The 25,949-nt window shown below is 37.8% G+C and overlaps 1 protein-coding gene across 4 annotated transcripts in view; it reads right to left on the bottom strand.

Moving 5' to 3' along the window:
* Window positions 1-25,949, bottom strand: part of SPAST (spastin) — an 82,850-nt gene extending 56,901 nt beyond the window's left edge. The window contains exons 1-4 of one of the 4 annotated variants that reach the window (XM_004480839.5): window positions 25,222-25,949; window positions 11,715-11,801; window positions 9,256-9,339; window positions 1,712-1,807 (exon numbers count right to left, since the gene is read on the bottom strand). In XM_004480839.5, coding sequence (XP_004480896.2) covers window positions 1,712-1,807; window positions 9,256-9,339; window positions 11,715-11,801; window positions 25,222-25,630 — 676 coding nt within the window. In that variant the 5' untranslated portion in view covers window positions 25,631-25,949. The remainder of the gene's footprint in view (window positions 1-1,711; window positions 1,808-9,255; window positions 9,340-11,714; window positions 11,802-25,221) is intronic. The other 3 variants (XM_004480840.5, XM_058278351.2, XM_058278353.2) reach the window with 3 other exon arrangements.

Below are 25,949 nucleotides of genomic sequence, written 5' to 3'. Positions count from 1 at the left end.
CTTTTTTATTTCTGACACTGGTAATTTTTACCTCTAGTCTTCTTTCCTTGATTGATTTAACTAGAGTTTTATCAATTTTATTGATATTTTTATGAATGAGCTTTTACTTTCAATCATTTCCTCTACTGTTCATTTTTTTATTTTATTGATTTTAGATTTTTATTTTCTTTCTTCTACTTACTTTGAGTTTATTTTGTTCTTTTCTAGCTTCCTAAGATGGGAGCTTAGGTCATAAACTTTAGACCTTTCTTCTTTTATGACATTACATGTTTCTATTAAAAATTTCCCTAAGCACGGCTTTAATTACATTGCACAAATTTTGGTATGTTGTGTTTTTATTATCATTCCATTAAAAATACTTTCTAATCACCTTTGTGATTTCTACTTTGACCCATGGGTTGTACAGAAATCAGCTATTTAATTTCAAGATATTTAGTGCTTCCTAGATATTTTGTTGTTGATATCTATTTTAATTCTGTTGTGGTCAGAAAACAAGTACTGTAAAACTTCAATCTTTTGAAATTTATTGAGACTTGTTTAGTGACCCAGACATAGTCTTTTTTGGGGAACTTTCCATGTGTAATTGAAAAGAATAAAAGTTGTAAGGTATGATATCTTATAAATGTCAACTGGGTTAAGGTAGTCAATAGTGTCATTGCATTATATACTGTAATGATTTTTTGTCTAGTTATCAATTATTGAGAGAGGTAGGCTAAAACTTCCAATTATGATTCTAAACTTTTCCTTTCCTTTTAGTTCTGTCGAATAAGCTTCATATATTTTGAATTTCTTGTTATTATGCACACATATACATTTATAATTACTCATATATTCCTAATGTACTGAGCCTTCTAATGTTCCCTGTTTTAGTTTCCAGGCTGATTGAAATACCATACATTGATTTGGATTTCTGCCTCTGAGGCTATTAAATTTCCATTGTTTAAGCCAACCCATTGCAAGGTATTGGTATTTTCTGCTATAATTTGAACAACATAATTTACTTTTAATAAAATCTAAGCCTGGTCATTTAATTAATGCTGACAAAGTACCACTAAAACTAGCTGAGCAACCAAGGAAAGAAAGAAATGAAGATTTCCCCACCCAAACAAAACAAAACAAAACAGCATTGAATCTTCTGTTGGAGCTCATAACCAAAAGTCAAGAAAAACAGATTTAACCCATACAAAATAATATCATCCCAATTTTCTTCTCATTATCTGAACTCACCTTCAGATTTTTTCTAACAGATACTATGATAAAGGATCCACACACAGTATATATGAAAACTGATATGCAGGTACACATTATATGTAACAAAAATAATTTGTCTTAAAAATACTACTTCATAAAAAAATGGTACAGCTATCCAGGAAAGAAATACAAAAACTTCAAATAAAATCAAAACAAAAACACACTTTAACCATTTAGAAAAATGTCTCCTCATATTTTATAAGCTCAAAAAATTGGCGTTTGCAAATCATCATGCAAATAAATTATATTAGAATGGCTATCCCCTATTTGTATTTGTCATATATTTATACAATATGAATGATAGGGATAGTGTATTTTAAACATAGCCCTGTAAAGACAAAAACTGGTTAAATGTTCCATTATAAAATTAAATCAACATTAATCAGGTTAAATATAAGATTAATTGGGTCTACTCTGCATGCAAGCTTTATATATTACATGCTAGTTAACCTAAACCCACCTGACTGGAGATGTCCGTTGCGGCATGTTATGTTAGTATTGTCATTATAGACGTCCGTTTGTGACTTGGAAAATTGCAAAACGGGTTGCAGCTTCTCTAAGCAACAGAGGGTGTAAAAAGAACAAAATAAAAAAAATAAAAATAAAAATATACATAATGAACAAATAAAATGTGCATGTGAAATGAAAAATGAATTCAAGGTAAATTTTTACATGAAGTGTTTTTGCATTTATATAAAATTATTTTTTAAAAACATAATTAAATTCAGACATGAAAATAGCAACAGAAATTAACACGTGAATGGCTATGTCCAAAATATACTTTATTCAGGTTTGGTAACCAGAGATGGTTCCATTTCACTATTATCAACAGCAAATATTTATTGAATATTTAATATGTTAAAATCATTGTACTGGTTGGAATTTGAAAACATAAAAAGAAATGACATTTTGGGTAAGGAGAACAGCAATTAAAATAGCACAGTGGGAAAATGAATTTCTAGGAAATACCGTATTAACCATACTAACTAACATATGACAGGCAAAAAATAAAGGAAATAAAGAGTGGAATAAGCATGCTGCAGAACTGTATGTATAGTACCCTCCCATTTCATTTGTGTTTAACACACACATACTCGTATATATGAAGATTATCTCTGAAAAGGAACTAAAGAAACTGCTAATATCAACTGCTTCTAGAGTGGGAAAATGGTTGGCTGGCATATAGTATGGGATGCATGCAAAAAAATAACAACAACAAAAAAAGCTCTTCCAAGATCTGGGTCTCTACGTCTAGCACCAAAGCTCAAGAGAGTAACAGTCTGATACTCCTTGCCACCCTACCCCATTGCTGTACTCTCTTCCCCTATCTTTCCCCAAAGCTAGTTGACATACACCCTGCTGCTCTACCACTTATTAGTGAAACGACTTTGTCTAGCCTCATTTTTCTAAGGGTCTCAAGGATTTATTAAACTAATATATATATGGTACCTACTCTGTACCTCATCATAAAAGGGTCTCAATTTTTTACCGTATTTATTTTTGCTGAAATACTCGAGTCATCCTAACTGGTTCCTTTCTGTTGTACTAGTAAGTCAATGAACATGTGCAAAAACGTTGCATATATATTAACACTCTTAAACTTCCATTACCAAACTTAGACAAACAGGCGCCATGCTTGGCTTATGGTACAACAACACATGCCTTTGGGACAGGTTAAATAGCAGTTACCCTTTATGTACAAAGCACAAAGTACTACAGAGCGTTTGTATCCTAAGTTTGGCTGATACAAAAGACCTTGGAGCAACTTTCTTTTTGTTAGCTAACAGGTAGGGCATCTGATTTTCCTCAGTGATAATACTCTTCAATACCATACTGAGACAGAAACCATTTGTGTTGGCAAAAGATAAAAATAAGAACCAACACTAATTTGTAAATGTGGTCTTCATCAACAGTATTTTCTATGAAATGTAATAAAAACTTTGCAAAAATATTCATTAATGTTTTAAATAAAGATAAACAAAAAATAAATCTCTAGTTTGATAACTAACAACTATGGATAATAAGCTATATAGAACTCGTTTTTAGTTGTGTAGACTTTAGATCTATATGTGTGGAAACACATATATACTACAAAAAAAATCTTAACATATTACTATTATGAATTTGCTCCAATTCATTTTTGTAAACAGACTAATTGTTCCTTTAAGGATGACTAAAGGTTACATACATTAATCAATGATTTAAATTCAAACATTCACCTTACTTCTTGACTCCTTTATATCTATCTGCCACATGGTTGCCTGAGTTACTACGTAACTCTTCTCCTTAAAACTCTTCAGTAGCTTCCCATTGCCCACATATTAGCACTCAAGATCTTTTGCATGACATACAAGGTCCTCCATGATTCACCTATAACTTTTAAGCCTGAGTGTCCAAAGCTTTACATCTCTCTACCAGCATTCTTCCCTACTCACTATGTGATTTCATGCCTCTGTGTTTTTGTTTATGCTGTCACTTCTTCCTCAAATGTCTTTTTCCATGCATTCTTTAATAATATTTATCTTCTTTAATTCTCATCTCAGGTTTCACTTCTTCCAGGAAACTTTCTCAGACAACTATCCTTCTATTCCTACAAAATATTTGCATAAAATAGAAAGAAAAATTTGCGTCCTGTCTGCCCCACTATATTATGACATCCTTAAAGAGAGGAACATTTTATCCAATCTATCAATAAATCTGTTCAACCTTCATGTATAATCAGAATCCAACCACTTTTTTTCATTTCTCTTGCTACCACCTTGGTCTTCCCTCATTTTTCTCCTAGATTACTGCAATAGTGTACTAAAACCCGTGTTCCTGATTCTGCCCTTTTAGTCTACTTGCAGCATGGCAGCGAGAGTGATCCTTTTAAAATTAAGTCAGATGATGTCATTCCTTTGCTAAAAAACTCCATAACTGCTCCCCACTTCAGAGGCGTAAAAGATCAAGAATTCATGTTGGCCTATTATGTGTTATGATATACCCCTCGCCACCTCTTATTACTTCTCTGACCTCACTCTACTATACTCTCTCTCCTTTTTTTTTAAAGATTTATTTATTTATTTCTCTCCCCTTCCCCCCCCCACCCCGGTTGTCTGTTCTGTGTCTATTTGCTGCATCTTCTTTGTCCGCTTCTGTTGTCAGCGGCACAGGAATCTGTATTTCTTTTTGTTGCATCATCTTGTTGTGTCAGTTCTCCCTGTGTGCGGCGCCATTTTTGGGCAGGCTGCACTTTCTTTCACACTGGGCGGCTCTCCTTACGGCGCACTCCTTGTGTGAGGGGCTACCCTACACTCTCTTTGTTCACATTGTTGGGGCATACTGGCCTCTTTGTTGCTTCTCAAAAATATCAGGTACATATTCTTGGGGTTTTGCACCAGATCTTTTTTCTATCTGGACTGTTCTCATAGATATTGTCATGGCCAATTCATGTCAACTTCTCAAAGAATCATACCTGGACCATCCTATTTAAAATTAAACACCCAAAATACCTCCTGTCCATTCCTAATCCCATTTAGTGTTTTGCTTTTTCTTTTTCTACATATTTATCACTTTCTAACAATCTGTATGCTAATTTACTTTTGTTGTTGTTCATTGTCTATTGTCTGTCGTCCCCTTGCTGGGATATAAAGGAGGGATCCTTGTCTATATCCCAAGTGCTTAGAACAGTGCTAGCATATGGTAGTCAGTCAATAAATATCTGCTGTGTGAATAAAGTGAATTTATATCTCTTGGTGCTATACCTAGTATAGAGGAGAGATTTAGTAAATGGATATTAAATGATGGTAGATTTTTTTTAAAGTAACCTGGGAATACTGAGGTGCCAATGCAAAAATTATCTTTTTATTGATAGCATGTTTTATGGTTAAATTTTGCTCTAAGATTCACTATCAATAAACTGAAGGTACAATTATATATCAACTCTTTCAAACAAGTTTGGATAGGGAACACCTAGGATCATTCTTCCCATTTTCCATCCTGATTAGATACTTATCTAGCACCGTACTTCTTAAACAATGTCTTTCATAACCAGCATATAATACACAAAATATGCTTTACTACACATTTGTGCACAGATCTTCTGTAACTGTCTTTGATCCGTCCACTCTTGGACCTTCTGAGTTCTAAAAGAAAGGAATATGTTGATGCCCCCTTTCCTATTTCACTCTCTTTTTAAAGTAACATTTTTCATAAATGGCCACATAGTATTTTTAAGGATGACAATCGACATTAACTTTTGTGGTCTTCAAAAGCCTAAAACATTAATTATTTTTATGCCTAGTTTCATGTTATATATTCTCTCCTTGTCCTTTACTCTAATATCACAAGTAAGAAATTACAAAGCATATAATTGACAAGATGCTTCCAATGTTTTATCATATCACAACACAAATAATAGATAAAAAACAATTCTTAATTATTCAATTTGAAACATGTTGCAAAATGTTCTTCCATAATCAATTTGGTTACATATACTGAAAAGCTTACAGATTAAAAAATAACATAGAAAATATCAATCAGAATAATTAGATAATTACTAATTACTAATTAATATTATATTTGATAAAGAGCAATCTTAACTTTGGATGTAAGAAGGCAATCTTGGCTGATAGGCAGGTAAACCCTGTCAGCCATGGAAGCCAGAGGAATATAACTTTTTGAAAACAGTCAGGGCTGCCTTTTAACTATGTAGGAGATAAAAAAACTACTACGAACACAATGACCATGAAAAAAAATACATGTATGTACGTGTGTGTGTGTTTCCCCCCAAGCAACGGAGATGATTACAGGTGAAGAGATGAGGAAAACATGCAACAATTTTTTATTACTTACTATGGGATAGGTTCCTTCTGTAATTCAAAGGTCACAAAATATGATGAGATACATATAACCTATTAGTCAAATATTAAAGGAGATAAAGAAGGCTCATATATGCTAAATAACTTACCCCAAATTATAGAGCTACAAATAAGTAAGGTTAACCTACCTACCAAATATCTACCGTTTCCTTGCACTAACCTATGCTAGAATCACCCATGTGTATTGTTCATGGTAGGTTTTTTTTTTTAAACTCTCTCTTTTTTTAAAAGATTTATTTATTTATTTCTCTCCCCTTCCCCCCTCAGCCCAGTTGTCTGTTCTCTGTGTCTCTTTGCTGCGTCTTCTTCGCCCGCTTCTGTTGTTGTCAGCGGCACAGGAATCTGTGTTTCTTTTTGTTGTGTCATCTTGTTGTGTCAGCTCTCCGTGTGTGCGGCACCATTCCTAGGCAGGCTGCACTTTCTTTCGTGTTCGGCGGCTTTCCTTACAGGGCTCACTCCTTGCACATGGGGCTCCCCATGCGGCAGGGCACTCCTTGCGCGCATCAGCACTTCGCATGGGCCAGCTCCACACGGGTCAAGGAGGTCTGGGGTTTGAACCGCAGACCTCCCATGTTGTAGATGGACGCCCTAACCACTGGGCCAAGTCCACTGCCTGTGGTAGGTTTTTGATCCACTTTGTTTCTGGGATAGATTTACCTTAAGAATGTATTTTTAAAACCTATACCATCAAATAGCACATGAGGAGAAGTTTCTCTTTATAAACATATACCTGCTAATTACTTGAGAAGGAATGACATAATTAAAATGTCACTTGGCATCGGTCACTGACTACTGCTATCACAAAATGGTAGAAGTACTGATGGAAGAACACACAACCACATTTAAGTAGTCCTGCCATTAAAAACCAAAATCAATTTTGAATCTGACCAAAGCTCTAGATCCATCTATCAATTTATGGGAGATCAGAAGAATATTTTAAAAGATACCATAGCAATGGATGTAGCAAAAAATAAGACTGCAAGAAATAATACATGACAAGCACCTAGTTTTAGAACAAATAAATTGCAAAAAAAAAGAAAAACAGAAGGATATGTACATTAAAAGAGACAAATATAGTAACCGCTTAAAATGCATCAATCTTAGTTTCTGATTTAAATACTAAATTGTGAAAAAAAATAAGTTGTTAAATTATATGGCAATTAAGTATTTGGACACTGACAATGTTTTGGCCATTTTTTTAATGTTAAAAGAAGTAACATTTTTTTAGGTATTTTGGTGACTTAATTTTAAAGAGTCCATATCTTTAAAAGATAAATGATGATTGGTAAGTGAAACGAAAAGATGTCATAAATTTCCTTCAAAATAACATGGGGGAGGGAGGTGGACTTGGTCCAATGGATAGGGCATCCGCCTACCACATGGGAGGTCCACAGTTCAAACCCCAGGCCTCCTTAACCCGTGTGGAGCTGGCCCATGCCCAGTGCTGATGCGCACAAGGAGTGCCATGCCATGCAGGGGTGTCCCCCGCGTAGGGGAGCCCCTCGCGCAAGGAGTACACCCCGTAAGGAGAGCCACCCAGTGCGAAAGAAAGTGCAGCCTGCATAAGAATGTTGCCACACACACGGAGAGCTGACACAAGATGACGCAACAGAAAGAACACAGAGGGAAGCAAACTTGGCCCAGTGGTTAGGGCATACATCTACCACATGGGAGGTCCGCGGTTCAAACCCCAGGCCTCCTTGACCCATGTGGAGCTGGCCCACACACAGTACTGATGCGCGCAAGGAGTGCCATGACACACAGGGGTGTCCCCGCGTAGGGGAGCCCCATGCGCAAGGAGTGAGCCCCGTAAGGAGAGCCGCCGAGCACAAAAGAAAGTGCAGCCTGCCCAAGAATGGTGCCGCATGCACGGAGAGATGACGCAGCAAGATGACCCAACAAAGAGAAACAGATTCTCATGCTGCTGACAACAACAGAAGCAGACAAAAGAAGAACACAAAGCAAATGGACACAGAGAACAGACAACTGGGGCAGTGAGGGGGGGGGGGAAGGGGAGAGAAACAAACTAAAAAAAAAAAAGAAATAGATTCATGGTACCACTGATAAGGATAGAAGCGGTCACAGAAGAACACACAGCAAATGGACAGAGAGAGCAGACAACTGGGGGTGGGGTGGGAAGGGGAGAGAAATAAATAAAAAATAAATCGTAAAAAAAAAACATGGGGCAGGGTAGTGGGTAGAGATATAGATTAGGGTTGGTTAACTTTATTAAAGGTCAAAGAGTAAATATTTTAGGTTTTGAAGGCTGAATTGTCTCTGTAGCAACTACTCAACTCTGCCTTTATAGTGTGAAAGGAATAAGCATTGCTATGTGCCAATAAAATTATTTATAAAAGCATGTGGTGGGAAGCAGATTTGGCTCAAAGGACAGAGCGTCCGCCTACCATATGGGAGGTCCAGGGGTCAAATGCAGGACCTCCTGACCCGTGTGGTGAGCTGGCCCCTCTGCAGTGCTGATGCGTGCAAGGAGTGCCGTGCTCCCACTAGGGGAGCCCCACGCACAAGGAGTATGTCCCCCAAGGAGAGCCGCCCCACACAAAAAAAGCGCAGTCTGCCTGGGAATGGCGCCGCACACATGGAGAGCTGATACAGTAAGATGATGCAAAAAAGAGACATAGATTCCCAGTGCTGCTGACAAGACTGCAAGCAGACACAGAAGAACACACAGCAAATGGAAAGAGAAAGCAGACAACAGCCAGGCGGGGGAGAGAAATAAATAAAAAATAAACCTTTAAAAAAAAACAGCATGTGGTAAGCTGGGTTTGGTCCATGGGCTATAGTTCGCCAACCCTTTGTAGAGATAAAACATGTGTGACCATGAGTTAATAATTATTAAAGCTGAGTGATGATAAAAGGAGTCCATTATATTTTTCTACCCACTTTGGTATATGTAGGAATTTTTTATAAAACGTTTTTTTAAAAGCCTAGAAAGAAGGAGTGGGTGTAGCTCACTGGTTGAGCATGTGCTTCATATGGACAAAGTCCTGGGCTCAATACCTAGCAACTCCTTAAAAAAAAAAAAAGCCTAGAAAGATATATGATCTATTCCCATGCAAAATTACTGTCATTGAAAACATATTTCAAATACATCTCATATCCAATTACATAACACATTAATCAATACCTAGAAGTTGTAAACGGTCCTTGGCCATAACCAAATTAGTCATCATTTTAGCTTGAAGGCGTCTAGCCCTTTCACATTGTTCACCTGAAAGAAAAAAAAAAACAATTAATTAAAATATCTAAGTTTCCTTACCCATATTCTTTCAGGATAACATATCAACCCAACTCCTCTCATGAAGGAATCAAAGACTTTATAAAGAAATTAAGAAAACACTATTTTCAAATAACATCTACTAAAAATAATCAGTAACAGCTAACTACAATGGATTCATGAATATTTCATGGATTCCAGACATTATTTTTTACATTTTAAATCTTTTAATTGGGAAACATTTTACACTCAGTGCCAACTATATATCCTATCAGCCAGGGTGCAGTCATAACATAGATTGTCAGAGCTCTTGTATGCACAAGTTTGGTCATGGATATTAATACTGTTGTTATTTCCATGTCTAAATAAGGCTAAAACAGCCTCCTTATTATGATTAAAACTCAGATTCTAAATAAGAAGAAGACAGTGTGTCACAGTTTAATTGATAATTATACAAAAGGCATTTTTGATTCAATAAGTCTTATAACCAATTCAATTTCTTGTAATTCTTCCATGCAATTGGCAAAAAACAGTAAATATATTTTGTATATAATTCATAAAATCATGCTCATAAGCTCATGATAGTCTCAAAGACCCAAATTCCTATATTTATTTGTTCTTTTCTGTTCTCTTTTATATAGGAGACTAGTAGCCAGAAAACTAGTCAAAATTAAAAGGAAAGAGGACAAAAGCAATGTAAATACTGGACACATTTTTATTATTGGAGATTAGCTGATATAAGTAGAGTTAGCCAGCCAGTCAAGAAACATCCATTGGGAAGCAGATGTGGCTCAACTGATAGAGTATCCGCCTACCATATGGGACATCCAGGGTTCGGAACCCAGGGCCTTCTGACCTGTGTGGTGAGCTGGCCCATGAACAGTGCTGCTGTGCGCAAGGAGTGCCATGCTACGCAGGGGAGGGGAGCCCCATGCACAAGGAGTGTGCCCCACAAGGAAGCCGCCCCGTGTGAAGAAAGCACAGCCCACCCAGGAGTGGCAGCACACACACAGAGATGACACAGCAAGATGATGCAACAAAGAGAGACACATGGGCCGTCGGTGAAATAAAAAATAAAAAAAATTTAAAAAAAGAGAAACAGATTCCTGGTGCTGCCTACAAGAATGCAGGTGGACACAGAAGAACACACAGTGAATGGACAGAGAGCAGACAATGGGGGAAGGGGGAAGGGGGAGAGAAATAAATAAATAAATAAATCTAAAAAAAACATAGAAAAAAAGAAACATCTGTTGAATGGACTGATCTGTGTAAGGTTTAAGAATCTTAGTCTAGGGAAGCGGACGTGGCTCAGCTGAGAGCGCGTCCACGTACCATATGGGAGGGTCCAGAGTTGGATACCCAGGGCCTCCTGACCCGTGTGGTGAGCTGGCCTACGTGCAGAGTTGCCACACGCAAGGAGTGACATGCTATGCAGGGATGTCCCCCACATAGGAGTGCCCCACGTGCAAGGAGTGCACCCTGTAAGGAAAGCCGCCCCATATGAAAAAAGCGCAGCCAACCCAGGAGTGGCGCCGCACACACGGAGAGCTGACACAGCAAGATGACTCAGTTTTCCAGTGCCACCAAAGGTGCAAACAGACATAGAAGAACACACAGCGAGTTGACACAGAGCAGACAACAGGGGGGGAGGGGAGAGAAATAAAATAAATATAAAAAAAAAAAAAGAATCTTAGTCTAAATAACTATCATTTTGGCTTCTGAATTACTTTAGTTATGCTAAACTGAAGTATTATTTAATAATGGTATCCAGATACAAAATATAACATTCAGAGCATAGAACTTAACAATTCAGGCTCTGAAGTCAGACTGCCTGGGCTCAAATTCTGACTCTGCCACTTAATAGATACAAGAACTTACACAAGTTACTTAATCTCTATATACTTCAGGTTCATTTATCTCAAAAAATAAGGCTAACAATAGCAGCTTCAGAGAATGAGGTTGTGATAAAAATTAAATGAGATAATATACACAAAGCACTTATGACAATGTGTGGGCACACAGTAAGAATGCAATAAATGTTAGCTACATATTTCAAGGCTGGACTCTATTTGAGGTGATAGGAAAATAGAGATGTGAAATAACTGCTATGGTTTGAAAAAACCAAGTGTGAATCAAACACAAACAGTGTACTGGTTATTGTCTAACTGCTACAGGTTATCAAGTTTGAGCATATCTGATTATAATTTCATTTTCAGCATGGGTAATAAAACAGTAACTGTAAATCTATGAATATTAACAGTAACATAAAAAATCTGTTTAAATATCTTTATTAATATAAATGGATCTCCAATCACAGCAATCATGTAAATATAATTTTAGATGGCTATTAAATATGAAAACAACCATACCTTGTCCTGTAACTATGACTGCTATTCCTTTTTCTAGTTCTTCAATACCTTTTTTGTACCATTCCACAGCTTGCTCCTTGTGCCCTGCTTTAAAATAGAATTAATTATTTGTACATATCACATTTTCTCAAGGCATGCTATTGACAGGGGTTACATGAAAAAAAGGATTGGGATCTAGCAAGTTTAAGAAACATTACTTTATGACTTCTTAGTGATTTTTATCATCTTAATACACACTGTGAATCTCCAAGGGGGAATATAGTCTACAAAATTTTTGAACTTTAAGTCCTTCATTTGCTTATTATCTCATGATTTAATCATAGAAGCACTGAACTAAGCAAATAAATTTTATTTAGGGGGAATTTATGTTAAATGAATGGTTTTGAAAATATATATTAATTGAATATATAAACCAGATTTCAATAATAGTGAGAAAAAGCATGGCTTAACTTAATTATATTGAAATCTGTCATAATATGCTTATTGTTGGATGCCTCTTTTCTAGAGTATGCTTTTTTTAATTATTTATCTTTTTTTTTAAAGATACATAGATCACACAAAATGTTACATTAAAAAATATAAGACGTTCCCATATACCCCACTCCTCCCACATCAGAAACATCTTCATCAGTGTGACACATTCATTGCATTTGATTAGAGTATGCTTTTATTTAACAAATAATTGCATCATGAGAACTACTACATGAGATTTCGCTGGAACCAAATAACTGATCCATATTATTAGTTATTGATCCAAGTTAAATTCAGAAAAGATCCAAAAATTCACCATAATCAAAATATATGTAGGATAGCTCTTTATAGGGATAGCAATTATATGCAAATCTCATTGTTCTGAAAATTAATTTCTTAGTTCTTAAAATCTGCAAAGCTTCATAAGTGGTTATTATAGGGATAATGTAAAACAAAAATGGAAATCGCTGATTAGAACCATATTTTTGTTTCCCACGTCATTTAATTACACAAAATTCCCATGTCATTCTTTAGTATTATTTGCTATTTCAAAATCAAGAAAACATTATGACTCTCTTAATAATATAGATTGTCTTGTTATAAATAACCACGTAACATATAGCAGCTAAGAAATCCTGCCCCCTTATTTGTACATACTACTCCTTTCTACAAAAACCATCACTGAACTAGATTCAACCCCTTGGATATGGCAATTTCTTGTCTATTACAATAGCACCAGTATTTTACACAGTGATTGGTCCACAGTAAGTATTTGACAGTGACACGAAGAAATTCTTAGAAATTATTAAGGGTCGACTGTAAATCAACTCAAGCTATTTAGCTGTTCTTGTCCATTTTCCATAAAGAAAAAAATATGTCTATGTATAGTATTTTTAATTTAAAAAATATATATACAACCTAAAACATGTTTTTTCATTTGGAACAAAGAGGAAAAAGTGTGCAGAATAAAATAAAAGCAAATTATTTTCTTAATGGTGAGAATGTTGATATATTGTTATATTTGTTTAAAATTTTAAAAAATAAAGCACAACCTAAAAGATATAACAGAAGTTCCTTTTGTGCCTTTGTGTCCTCTCCATTCTTGGAAACCACGCATATGTACATATCCTTCTCGCCCATTTTTTCTATTGTTCTTTTCCATATTCATATCTAAAGATACCTAGTATTTTGTACATTGAGAGGAGAGGATTTTCCTCGTTTGTCTGTTTTTTATTATTATTGAAATAATGAAAATGCCTTAATAATGATTGAAGTGATGAATCCACAATTATGTGATTATAGCAAACACCACAGATTACACACTTTGGATAAATTGTATGCTTTATTAATATGTATCAATAAAATTGGTTAAAAAAAAAAAAGGTGGGTTGAGCAAAAAATACACCAAATGTGATATGAACTGTGGTTAGTAGTAATATTTTGAAGATGCTCTTGCATAGTTTGTAATAAATGTATCACAACAATGCAATGTTTTGGGGAAGGGGTGATGTATGGGACTCCTATATAATGTTATGCATGTTTATTTTGTAAATTCACAACTTTTACTATACACTTATTGTTTACGGATGTTCATGTATTAATGATATACTTCAATAAAAAATATATGTAAAAATACATATGCAAGCACAATTGCAAATTGATGTAGTGAGATTTAAATAAGTAACTTCAAAAATATTTTGAAATAAACCAATAATTCCCCAAAAAACAAAAAATAACCCAGTATTTCTCTATTTTTAAAATATACCTTGTTTTCGAGACCTACCCATGTTATATAGCGCTCTAGTTCATTCATTTTGACTTCTATATAGTACCCTATAACATCTCATAGTAATTTATTCAACTCTTTTTCTATTAATGGATATTTAGATTATTTACAGCTTTTAAATATTTCAAACAATGATGCAATCAATGTTCTTGTACCTGCTGCTATGCACATGTGCCAGTCTCTTAAGTAGAAGTGATGAGTGATCACATTTCTCCATTCACCAGAAATCAACCAACTGAATTTTAAGGGTGCTTATAAGAATTCGCACACCTAAAAGCAGTGTACAAATTTCTCCTTGGTGACGTCCTTACAACATTTGATTCTGTCATTCATATATTAACTAATTTATTAAATATTATCTATGCAATAAAATGTTGTAATGAAAAACTGAAGCACATAGGAGATAAAACTGCATGTTGACCTATTTGAAAAGAACAAAATATGTGAGGAACTTTAGCATGTTTTTCATAGGAAATGATTGATTAAAAAGAAATTTTACATGATCAGTAATTACTCAATTACTTCTCATTCTTTATTAGCAACTAGGTGATTTACTGTCTCATAAGTGTAAAAGTAGGAAATGCACAGATAACTCTTACCTAAAAGAAAAGTAATACTGGAGAAAGAAGGACATATAGATCTACATGGGAGGTCGAAGGTTCAAACCCAGAGCCTCCTGACCTGGCCCACAGGTCAGGAGCTCACCCTCCTGAGCTGTGAGCTGGCCCATGCGCAGTGCTGATGCACGCAAGGAGTGTCCTGCAACGCAGGGGTGTCCCCCGTGTAGGGGAGCCCCATGCACAGGGAGTGCGCCCTTCCAGGAGAGCCGCCCAGTGTGAAAAAAGTACAGCCTGCCTAGGGTGGTGCCACACACACAGAGAGCTGATGCAGTAAGGTGACACAACAAAAAAAGAAACACAGATTGCCGGTGCTGCTGACAAGAATACAAGCAGAGGGAAACAGACTTGGCCCAGTGGTTAGGGTGTCCGTCTACCTCATGGGAGGTCCGCGGTTCAAACCCCAGGCCTCCTTGTCCAGTGTGGAGCTGGCCCATGCGCAGTGCTGATGCGCCCAAGGAGTGCCTCCCCACGCAGGGGTGTCCCCCGCGTAGAAGAGCCCCACGCACAAGGAATGCGCCCATAAGGAGAGCCACCCAGCGCGAAAGAAAGTGCAGCCTGCCCAGGAATGGCGCTGCCCACACTTCCCGTGCCGCTGATGACAACAGAAGAGGACAAAGAAACAAGACGCAGCAAATAGACACAGAGAACAGACAACCAGAAGAGAGGGGGGATTTAAATAAATAAATAAATCTTTAAAAAAAAAAAAAGAATACAAGCAGACACAGAAGAACACACAGCGAATGGACACAGAGAGCAGACAACTGGGGTGGGGGCAGGGCGGGGAAGGGGAGAGAAATCTTTAAAAAAAATATCCTCTTCTTCAAAATATAGAACTAAGAAAATGAAAAGCCACAGATGAGAGAATATATTTTGCAAAATAACATGTTTAGTAAAAACTTGTAAAGAGAATATATAGAGAAGCCTTACAATCCAATGATAAACTAACAGCCCATTAAAAACTATGGCCAAAGGATCAAAACAGACCTATTACCAAAGAAGATACATTAATGGTAAATAAGCACCTGAAAAGATCATCATCATCATAAGAGAAATGCAAATTAAAACCACCTGATATCACTATACACCTAATTAGAATGGTTAAAAAAAAAGCATGATAAGACCTAATGCCATAATGCAACGTAATTCTCATGGTTGCTAATGGACATACAAACTGGCTCACTTTTCCTTCCATCAAAAGATAATTTTTTAAAATTATGGTAAAAAAATAAAATAAAATTGGGATAAAATATATATAATATAAAAATAATTTTGACCATTTTGAGTGGACAATTCTTTGCCAGCAGTTTGATATTGTTTATGAATTCCAAAAACAGATACTGGATTGTTTGTGAACTGGTCTGTTCCTCTGGGCATATTAGGTTGGATTCAGAGGTTTCATTTTTACTTGACTAAGTAATGATTAAGGCTTTGATTGTGCAGAGTCAGTAGGACATTGAGTCCCCAACCACCAAGAGGGCTGGGATTCACAGATAAAACGACAAGGCAGAGGAAAAAGTTGGAGTTTTAATGCTGGAGTCCCGGGAAGTTAACACACAAAGAAGGAGATACATGAGGAGCTCCAGGAAGAGAGCAGAGTCTTTCGCCTGATAGTTTACAGGTGGCCTTGAGTAGAGAGCAGAGTAGCTGAGCCCGAGTAGCTGAGCCCGAAGGGAAATGAGTGCTGAGAGAGACAAGTCTTACCCTGCCTACATCTGATATTGGAAGCTGGGACCATGGAGCTGTAGGAGGAAGAGGAAGTCTGAACCCTTGCAGACATCTCCAGCTATCTTGCTCCAACATGTGCCAAAAGACTTTGGTGAGGGAAGTAACTTATGCTTTATGGTCTGGTAACTGTAAGCTTCTACCCCCAAAAAATACCCTTTATAAAAGCCAACAGACTTCGGGTATTTTGCATTAGGACCCCTTTGGCTGATTAGTACAAGTACATTGACAATATTGTGTAACTTTCATCACTATCTATTCCCAGGCTATTTTTCAGCATTACAAGCCAAAATGCATACTACTTAGCAATAACTACCCAACCCCTCCCTCCCCACCATTGGTAACCACTATTCTGCTTTCTCTCTCTCTCTCATGAACTTACTTATTCTAAGTATTTCATGTAGGATAAATCATAAAATATTTGTCCTTTGTGTCTGGCTTATTTCATGCACCATGATGTCTTTAAGATTCATTCATGTTGTAGTATGTAGCAGCACTTCACTACTTTTCATGTTTGAAAAATATTCCATTGTATTGATATATCACATTGGGTTTATTCATTCATTTCTTGATGGACACGTGGACTGCTTACACTTTATGGCTACTGTGAATAATGCTGCAATGAACACTGGTGCACAAATATCTTTCCAAGTTACTAGTTTCAATTCTTTTTGTTACATACCTAGGAGTAGTATTGCTGCATCATATGTAATTCCATGTTTAACTTTCTAAGAAACCACCAAACTGTTTTCCACAAATTGCACCATCTCACATTCCTATTAACAATGTAAAAGACTTGCTATATCTCTACATCCTCAACAACTGTTAATTTATGTTTTTGTTAATAATAGCCATCTAATGGGTATGAAGTAGTATTGCACTGTAGTTTTGATTAGCATTTTTCTATGGCCATTGATGTTGAGCATCTTTTCATATACTTATTGGCCATTTCTATATCTTCTTTGGAGAAATGTCTATTGAAATCCATGGCCCATTTTTTAAAAAATAAATCAATTTTATTGATACATATTAATAAAGCATAAATCCACCTGAAGTATAAAATCAGTGGTATTTGGTGTAATCACATATTTGTACATTTATAACTTCATTCATTCTTAGAGCAATTTCATTCCAATAATAATAATAATGGTAATAAACAAAAAACAAACAAAACTCATCACCTCTTCATCTATCTATACTTCCCCTGCTGTACATGGCTGCCATTTTTTTTTCTTCTCTCTAGTATATTTGTAATTATATTTTGAAAAAGCCTTACAAATGCAATATCCCCTATATTTGTGTTTTATATGAGGTCTTACTATATGATACAGTCCCATGTTATAGTTTTTAGCTTTCCTTATAATAATATACATGACCTTAAACTTTCCCTTTCAACCACTGTCATACCCATATAATAGCTCTGCTATTTACAAACACTATGATAAGCTTTCATCATTTCTATTCATTTCCTAGATATACAACCTTTTTACCAGTTCTGCACAGATTAACCCTTAGGCTTTCCATTCTCCACCATCCTTCTATTTTCTGATGACCTATATTCTAATTATTAACTCCGTAAGTTTACACAATATATTTAGTTCTTAATAGCACAATCATAAATATTTGTTCTTTTGGGACTGGCTAGTTTCATTCTACACAATGCCTTCCAGCTTCATCCATGTTGTCATATACTTCACACCTTCATTTCTTCTTACCACTGCGTAATATTCCATGTGTGTATACAACACAATTTGTTTATCCAGTCCTCAGGTGATGGACACCTGGGTTGTTTCCAATTTTTGGCAATCGTGAATAATGCTGTGGCCCATTCAATTGGGTTGTCTATTTGTTGTTGAGTAATAAGAGTTCTTTACATATTCTGAATATTACTCTTTTCAGATATGTGGTTTCCAAATATTTTCTTCCATTTTGTAAGTTATCTTTTCACTTTCTTAATGTCCTTTGATTCACAAAAGTTTTAATTTTTGATGAAGTCCATTTTATCTATTCTTTTGTTGCTTGTGCTTTTGGTATAAAATCTAAAAATCCAATGCCTACTACAAAGACCTAAAGATATTTCTCTGTGTTTTCTTGTAAGAGTTATCTACTATTATATATAAGCTCTTACAGTTAGGTTATTGATCCATTTTAAATTAATTTATGTACATAGTTAGAGGTATGGGTCCACATTAATTCTTATGCATGTGGATTTCCAGTTGTCTCAACACCATTTCTTGACAAGAGTATTATTTCCCTGTTGAATGGACTTGACACCTGGGTGAAAAGTCATGAGAATGGATGTGGCTCAAGCAGTTGAGCACCTGTCTCCCACATGTGAGGTACTGGGTTCAGTTCCCGTGCCTCTTAAAGAAGAAAAACAAATGACAAGCAGACAATAAGCAAAAACAAGCAGATGAGAAAAGCAATGAGCAGATGAGAAAGCAATGAGCAGAAAACGCGCAAAACCAATGAGCAAACGAAAGTGAAAAAAAACAAAAACAATGAGCAAGACAACCAGCAAACAAGTAAACAAAAACAAGTGAGTGGGGAGCAGATGTGCCTCAAGCAGTTGAGTGCCCACCTCCAACAGGGGAGGTCCCAGGTTCAGTTCCCAGTGCCTCCTAAAGATAAAAACAAAAAACAGACAATGAGCAGAAAACAATGAGCAGACAACAAGCAAAAAACTAGTAAAAACGAACAGATGGAGAGCACAGATGAGGAAAAAAAAAATTGAGCAAACCAACAAGCAAACAGATGAGGGAGCCATCTGGGGGGCGGAGATATTTTTTTAAAACAAAGAAAATCAACTGGTCACATATGTATGGGCTTATCTCTGGACTCTCAATTATAGTCCACTTGCATATATGATACTCTCATGCCCGTACCATACTGTTTGGGTTTTTTTGTTTTAAAGATTTATTTTATTTATTTGCCGCCCTCCCCCCTTGTTGTTCGTGCTCACTGTGTACTCTCTGTGTTTACTTGTCTTCTCTTTAGGAGGCACTGGGAACCGAACCTGGGACCTTCCATGTGGGAGAGAGGCACTCAATCGTTTGAGTCACCTAAGCTCTCTGCTTTGTTGTATCTCATTGTCTTTCTTCTTTGTGTCTCCAAATTGTGTCATCTTGTTGCTTCAGCTCACCATGCCTGCTCACCGCACTAACTCATCTTCTCCAGGAGGCATGGGAACTGAACCTGGGACCTCTCGTTTGATAGGCGGGAGCTCAATCGCTTGAGCCACATCCACTTCCCCATACTGTTTTAATTACTGTAGCTTTGTAGTAAGTTTTGAAATTAGGAAGTTCTCCAACTTTCTCTTTTTCAAGATTGTTTTGGCTATTTGGGCACCCTTGCAATTCCATATGAATTTGAGGATGACTTTTCCATTTCTGAAAAAAAAGCTGGTGGATCTTGATAGGGATTGCACTGAATTTGTAGATCACTTTAGATAGTATTGCTATCTTAAAAATATTAAATTTTACAATCCATGAACACAGGAGATCCTTCCATTTTTCTAGGTCTTCTTTAATTTCTTTCAGCAATGTTTTGTAGTTTTCAAGGTATAAGTCTTTCACTTCCTTGGTTAAAAGTATGACCAGGTATTTTATTCTTTTAGATGCTATTATAAATGGAACTTTGTTGATTTCATTTTCAGGTTGTTCATACTGGTATACAGAAACCCAACTGACTTCTGAGTGATTATCTTGTATCCTGAAAATCTGCTGAATTCACTTATTAGAATTTTTTTTTTCCTAATGAGGCAGACCAATCACTTGAGCCACATCTGCTTCCCTGAGGCAGAATTTAAGATGCAAAAAGAAGCTGTGTGGGCTGTGACCAACTATACAACTGGTGGGAACAACTGAATAGATTGTATACCTTGTGCATTATTGCATAATAGAATTATTAATGAGCCATTTTTTAAAAGATTCATTTATTTTTATTTCTTTCTCTCCTGTTCCCCCCGCTCCCCGCATTGTCTGCTCTCTGTGTCCATTCACTATACGTTCTGTGTCCACTCGCATTCTTGTCAGGCAGCACAGGGATTTGTGTCTATTTGTTGCACCATCTTGCTGCGTCAGGTCTCCTTGTGTGTGGCGCCACTCCTGGGAGGGCTATGCTTTTTGCGTGGGGCGGCTCTCCTTGCGGGGCACATTCCTTGCACATAGGGCACCCCTACACGCATGAGGGACACCCTTGCGTAGCATGGCACTCCTTGTGTGTGGCAGCACTGTGCATGGGCCAACTCACCACACGGGGCCAGGAGGCCCTGGGTTCAAACTCTGGACCTCCTATATGGTAGGCGGATACTCTATCAGTTGAGACACATCTGTTTTCCTATTTATGAATCTTTTAACTGCAGAAGATACCAAAATTATTCTTATTATTCAGCATGCCAACTCAAATATCTTTCAGGCTGCTGAGAAACAAGGTGAAACTGAGAAACTAAGAATAACGATTGAAGAATGAGGAGGCTTGGACAAAACTGAAGCTCTACAAAACCATGAAAACGAGTCTGTATACAAGCCTTCCTGTTTGAAGTGATTGCTGATTTTGAATGCAAAATTGAGAAATCAGCAAAAATTTTAGCAGACTCATATAACTGTGTTGACAAAAAAAAAATGCAAGGAGCTGAGGCAAAGATCCCAGGACTTTGGTGCGAACCCTAAAGAGCTACACTTGTAAAGAGTTAGGAAGAAATGGGTCAGTCCACTCAAGGACTGAAGCCCATATTCAAATCACTTCAATCCCTCAGGGCAGGGGTCAGCAAACTACAGCCTAAAACCTTCACTGGTCACCTTTTTAATTAGTTTAAGGCAGAAAAATCAAACCTTTCAATGGTTGCCAATGCACAAAAGGCTTCAAGATACTTTAATATTAGTTTCCAGCAGTTCTAAGTTTCCCATATGCATTTCCCAATTACCTCTATGACCCCAAATAACACACAATTCACCGGATTACATTGACTCAAGAGAGGATTGTGGTGGTAAAATACAACCAATTGTTGCAATTTAAATTACTAGCTAATAATCTGAACCACAAGTAAACTATATTATCTAGGGCACAGATAGTCAGCAAATTAAAACCTGCCAGCCAAATCAAGCCAGCTGCCTACTTTTGTACTTAAAGTACAAAACTGGGAGGAAACAGATGTGGCTCAAGCAATTGGGCTCCTGCCTACCACATGGGACGTCCCTGGTTCAGTTCCTGGTGCCTCCTAAAGAAGAAAGTGAGCTAGCATGATAGGCAGATGCAGGAAGCTGACACAACAAGAGACACAAGAAGAAAAACATAATGAGAGACACACCAAAGTAGGGAATGGAGGTGGATGAAGGGATTAGGAGCCTCCCTCCCGTATTAGAGGTCCCAGGTTCAGTTCACAGTGCCTCCTAAAGAAACAAGGAAGACAAAGAGACACAGTAAGGGCAAACAACCAAGGGGTGGGGAGCAATAAATAAATAAATCTTAAAAAAAAAAACGCTTTACTGGGGAAGCAGACTGTAGCTCAAGCATTTGAGCCCCAGCCTACCAAATGGGTTTGGTGCCTCCTAAAGACGACGAGCAAGACAGCAAGATGATGTAACAAGATGACACATCAAAGAGACACAACGTGGAAACACAATGAGAGACAAATGGGAGCAGAGGTGCTCAAGCCATTGTACACTCCCTCTTACAAAAAGAAGACCAGCACACAATGAACAGACACAGAGAGCAGACAGCGAGTGCAAACAAGGGGTGGGGATAAATAAAAATAAATCTTAAAAAAAGAAAAGCTTTTCTGGACCTCAGCCACACACACTACAAAGGCAGAATTGAGAAGCTGTGACAGATATCTAAAAATATTTACTAAATAAAATAGCCTTTTATAGACAAAGTTTGCCAATCCCTAGTCCACAGCAATGAGAATGAAGAAACTATTGCCACATGGAACAACATAGTTAATCTCACAAGCATAATGTTGAGCAAAAGAAGCTACAGACACAAGAATACATATTGTATGATTTCACTCATAAAGCTCAAGATGAGGCAAAATTAAATCTGGGGTTAGAAGTTTAGGACTACAGAGGTGAGTGGAAGGGGGCATGAGAAAGTCAGGTTTCTGGAGTAATATTCTATTTCTTGACCTGGGTTGGTGTTACACTGCTGTGTTCAGCTTGAAAATCTATTGAGCAGTACATGAATTGTGCAGTTTACTGTATGCATATTACACTTTATATTGAAATAGAAAAATAGTCCCAATATGGTAAGTGAAAAAAATTACAGGTCAGTTTATATATTTTTTCTCTCTAATGAATATTTATGTTCACATAAATATACAAATTTAGAAACTTTTCAGCAAGCATGTCCCTAAGGGTAAGGTTACAGGGGACTTTCACGTTTTATCCCGGTGCATTATTTTAACTTGAGTATGTGTTACTTTATAAGCAACAGAAATACTGATGATATCTGTCTTTAAATAGAGATAAGTATAGAAGACTATTTTGTGAAATTATATACTGCATCTTTTCTTTCATGTATTAGTGGAGCCCAGAATGCCATAAGGGTCCAAACAAGGGTAGTTTCAGATGCAGAGAGGATGGGTGTTTCCAAATATGGGAGTTAGAAAACAACCATTGGGAAGTGGATTTGGCCCAACGGATAGGGCATCCACCTACCATATGGGAGGTCCAAGTTGAGTTCAAACCCAGGGCCTCCTGACCCATGTGATGTTGGCCCACGTGTAGTGCTGACACGCGCAAGGAGTGCTGTGCCACGCAGGGGTGTCCCCTGCATAGGGGAGCCCCACACACAAGGAGTGCCCTGTAAGGAGAACAGCCCAGTGTGAAAAAAGCATAGCCTGCCCAGGAATGGCGCCGCACACACGGAGACCTGACACAACAAGATGACACAACAAAAAAAGACAGATTCCGGGTGCTGTTGACAAGAATACAACTGGACACAGAAGAACACACTGCAAATGGACACAGAGAGCAGACAACTGGTGGGGGGGGGGGGGGAAGGGGAGAGAAATAAACTAAAAAAAAAAGAAAAAAGAAAACAACCATTTACTTAATAGCTGTATAACTTTGAGAAAGTCAGTCAATCTCTCTGGGCTTCAATTTTTTACTTAAAAACAAGATATTTCTTCTCCCTAACTCTGAGTTGTGGCAAAGATCAAATGAAATAGGGTATGTAATGATACATTAAATAATGAAGTGGTAGATAATCATTACTTTTATTGTAGATTTTTGCTTATTTTTATATAAGGCCCAATGTTTTTATAGAACCCATGCAAAATAAGTTAGATCATGTTAATTCAAAGAATTACCATTACAACTTTCTCCTTTCCTCCAGGTATTCTGCAGAGTCCATTACCAGGATTACAAAACACAGAACCTACTTAGTTAAAAATAAAATTAAATAAAAGTATGAAGTTATGAATTCTGTTCACCTACATTCATGTAGGTTCCCCTACGTGAACTCATGCTTTAAATGTCAATGTCTCCATATATAAAATGGATATCATAAGGATGTTCAACAATTAAAATAGCCACAAAATTCTTTAGCTCCTTGAAAAAATTAGATATAAAATATACATGAAAATACACATTATTCACATAACAAATGCTGTCTTAACACATTTCACTGGAGAAGTGTTTCTGATTTCTCAACCACCACTTAGAATACAGAGCTATGCAAATTAACTGGTATCAATAAATGCCTGCATTAATGATTAGACCTTGCATGTCTTTAGAATGGGTAGAGTTTCTGTTCTAGTCTTCTTAAAATATTTCGGTTTCAGACAAATTAAGGCCTTTATGAAAATTTCAGTGTTAAAGTTGAGTATATCAGAATTTTAATTCAAAATAGTTACCATAAGTCACATTTATACACTACTTTATTAAAAATATATTTAACATGGCCTTTATGATTTCAAATGTACAGTGCTGCAGTCTGAAACAGCCCATTTGACTGGATGAAATAAGACAGCTTTCAATACATTTAGAAACTAAGTAAAGTTGCTAGGAGAATGATAGGCAGTGCAAGACATTAGTAGCTCCTAACTTAAAGCCTTAAGGGTTGACTACAGAGTTAGAAAACTTTGAAGACTGCTTATCCATTTCATTTATATTTGTTCACATATATTTTAATACCGTTGGTAAGGAGGACAATTAAATTCTTTTGTAATTAAGTCCTGTGTTGTTATGGATGGCCAAGAGGCAAAAAGACCTAAAATGTGAACTTTCTCAGGTATCGGATTCATTCCAAAACATAAATCTTCGTTTTAGGTTTCATTATAAAGTATATTTATATTTATTCCATTCATTCATTTACTATTTCAACTTAGAAACTTAGAGGCCACCTTGGAATACTGACATACTTGAAACGAAACAACCACGGGCAAGTTTTATGATAAAATAGAACTCTACTGAAAAATATTTGAATCATTATATTGACAAAATGTCAAGAAACTTTAAAAAATAACGTAAAGCCAGCTGTAATCATACGCAGATCTTCCTTTTAAAATTTGGTAGTTTTTTTTCCCTAACACTACCGTATTGTTTCCCTTAAAAGCCTATAACAAGGCAAAGCTTCTTCGATATCAAAATCTTTTAGAAACCTGGCTCAGAGGAAGTCACACACTGTTTACAGTGCTAGAAAGGATCTGTGTGGTCATTCTAGGACAACTGTCACTGCCACCAGCATGTCTGGGTGAATAGTTAGGGTTTCCTGACAGGGTAGAGGGTTAATAGAGAATCGCAGAAGCTGGGGGTCTGACAGCAGTCTCCAGGGGCAGATCAATTCCGGGGGTATGTCGCCCCGCCCGCAGCAAAGGGACGCAGGTGTTGCCCTCCCTCGGCGAACCCACCGCTTTCCTCCCCTCCCCGCCGCTCCCTTCCAGCGCTCACCCGCCCCACCTCGTTACCTTTCTCGTCCTCATCGATGCGCAGGGCAATGGAGATGTACTCGAAGGCCTGCTTGTGGAAGGCTCGGACGCGCTCGGCCTCCCCGCCCAGCACAGGCGCCGGGGACGAGGCGGAGGCCGGCGCGGCCGCGGAGCTCCTCTTAGCGGCCATGAGGGCGCGGGAGAAGCGCTGGCAGAGCCACACGAAGAGGAGCCCCAGGTGGAAAGCGACCCAGCGCAGCAGCGCGAAGCCTATGAACAGCGGGTAGGAAAAGTAGTAGAGGTTTCGCTTATGAGGCGACTCCTGCGGCCGGACGGGCCGGGCGGCGGGAGGGGCGTGGGCCAGGCAAGGGGGCGGAGGCCGGGGAGGCACCGGGCTGCTCGGGCCGCCGCAGCCTTTCTTCTTCCCTCGTCCACCCGGAGAATTCATTCACAGCTCCCACTGCCGCCGTCGCCATAACCCGCCACCCGCAGACCGACGGCGACCAAGCGACGGCAGCGGCTACTGCGACAGCAAAGACCACAGACCCTCGCGCGCCCGCGGGCCCCAGGGGCTTTGCACCACCTCGCGCGGCCCGCCGGCCCCGCCCCCTTCTCTTTCCTAGGCGGGGAGCACAACCCCTTTTCCGCTGGTCTGTCCTAGACGAGTCCTGGCTTCAGCCCCTCCCTCTCCGTCCTCTCAGCGGCTCGGTAGCCCAGTACGGCGGCCGTGCGCGCGTACGTCCCGCCCCCAGGTCTTTCTCCGGCGA

Source organism: Dasypus novemcinctus, chromosome 17, assembly GCF_030445035.2.
Source record: "Dasypus novemcinctus isolate mDasNov1 chromosome 17, mDasNov1.1.hap2, whole genome shotgun sequence".
In the NCBI taxonomy this organism is placed as follows: Eukaryota; Metazoa; Chordata; class Mammalia; order Cingulata; family Dasypodidae; genus Dasypus; species Dasypus novemcinctus.
This window is presented reverse-complemented; position numbering and strand designations above follow the sequence as displayed.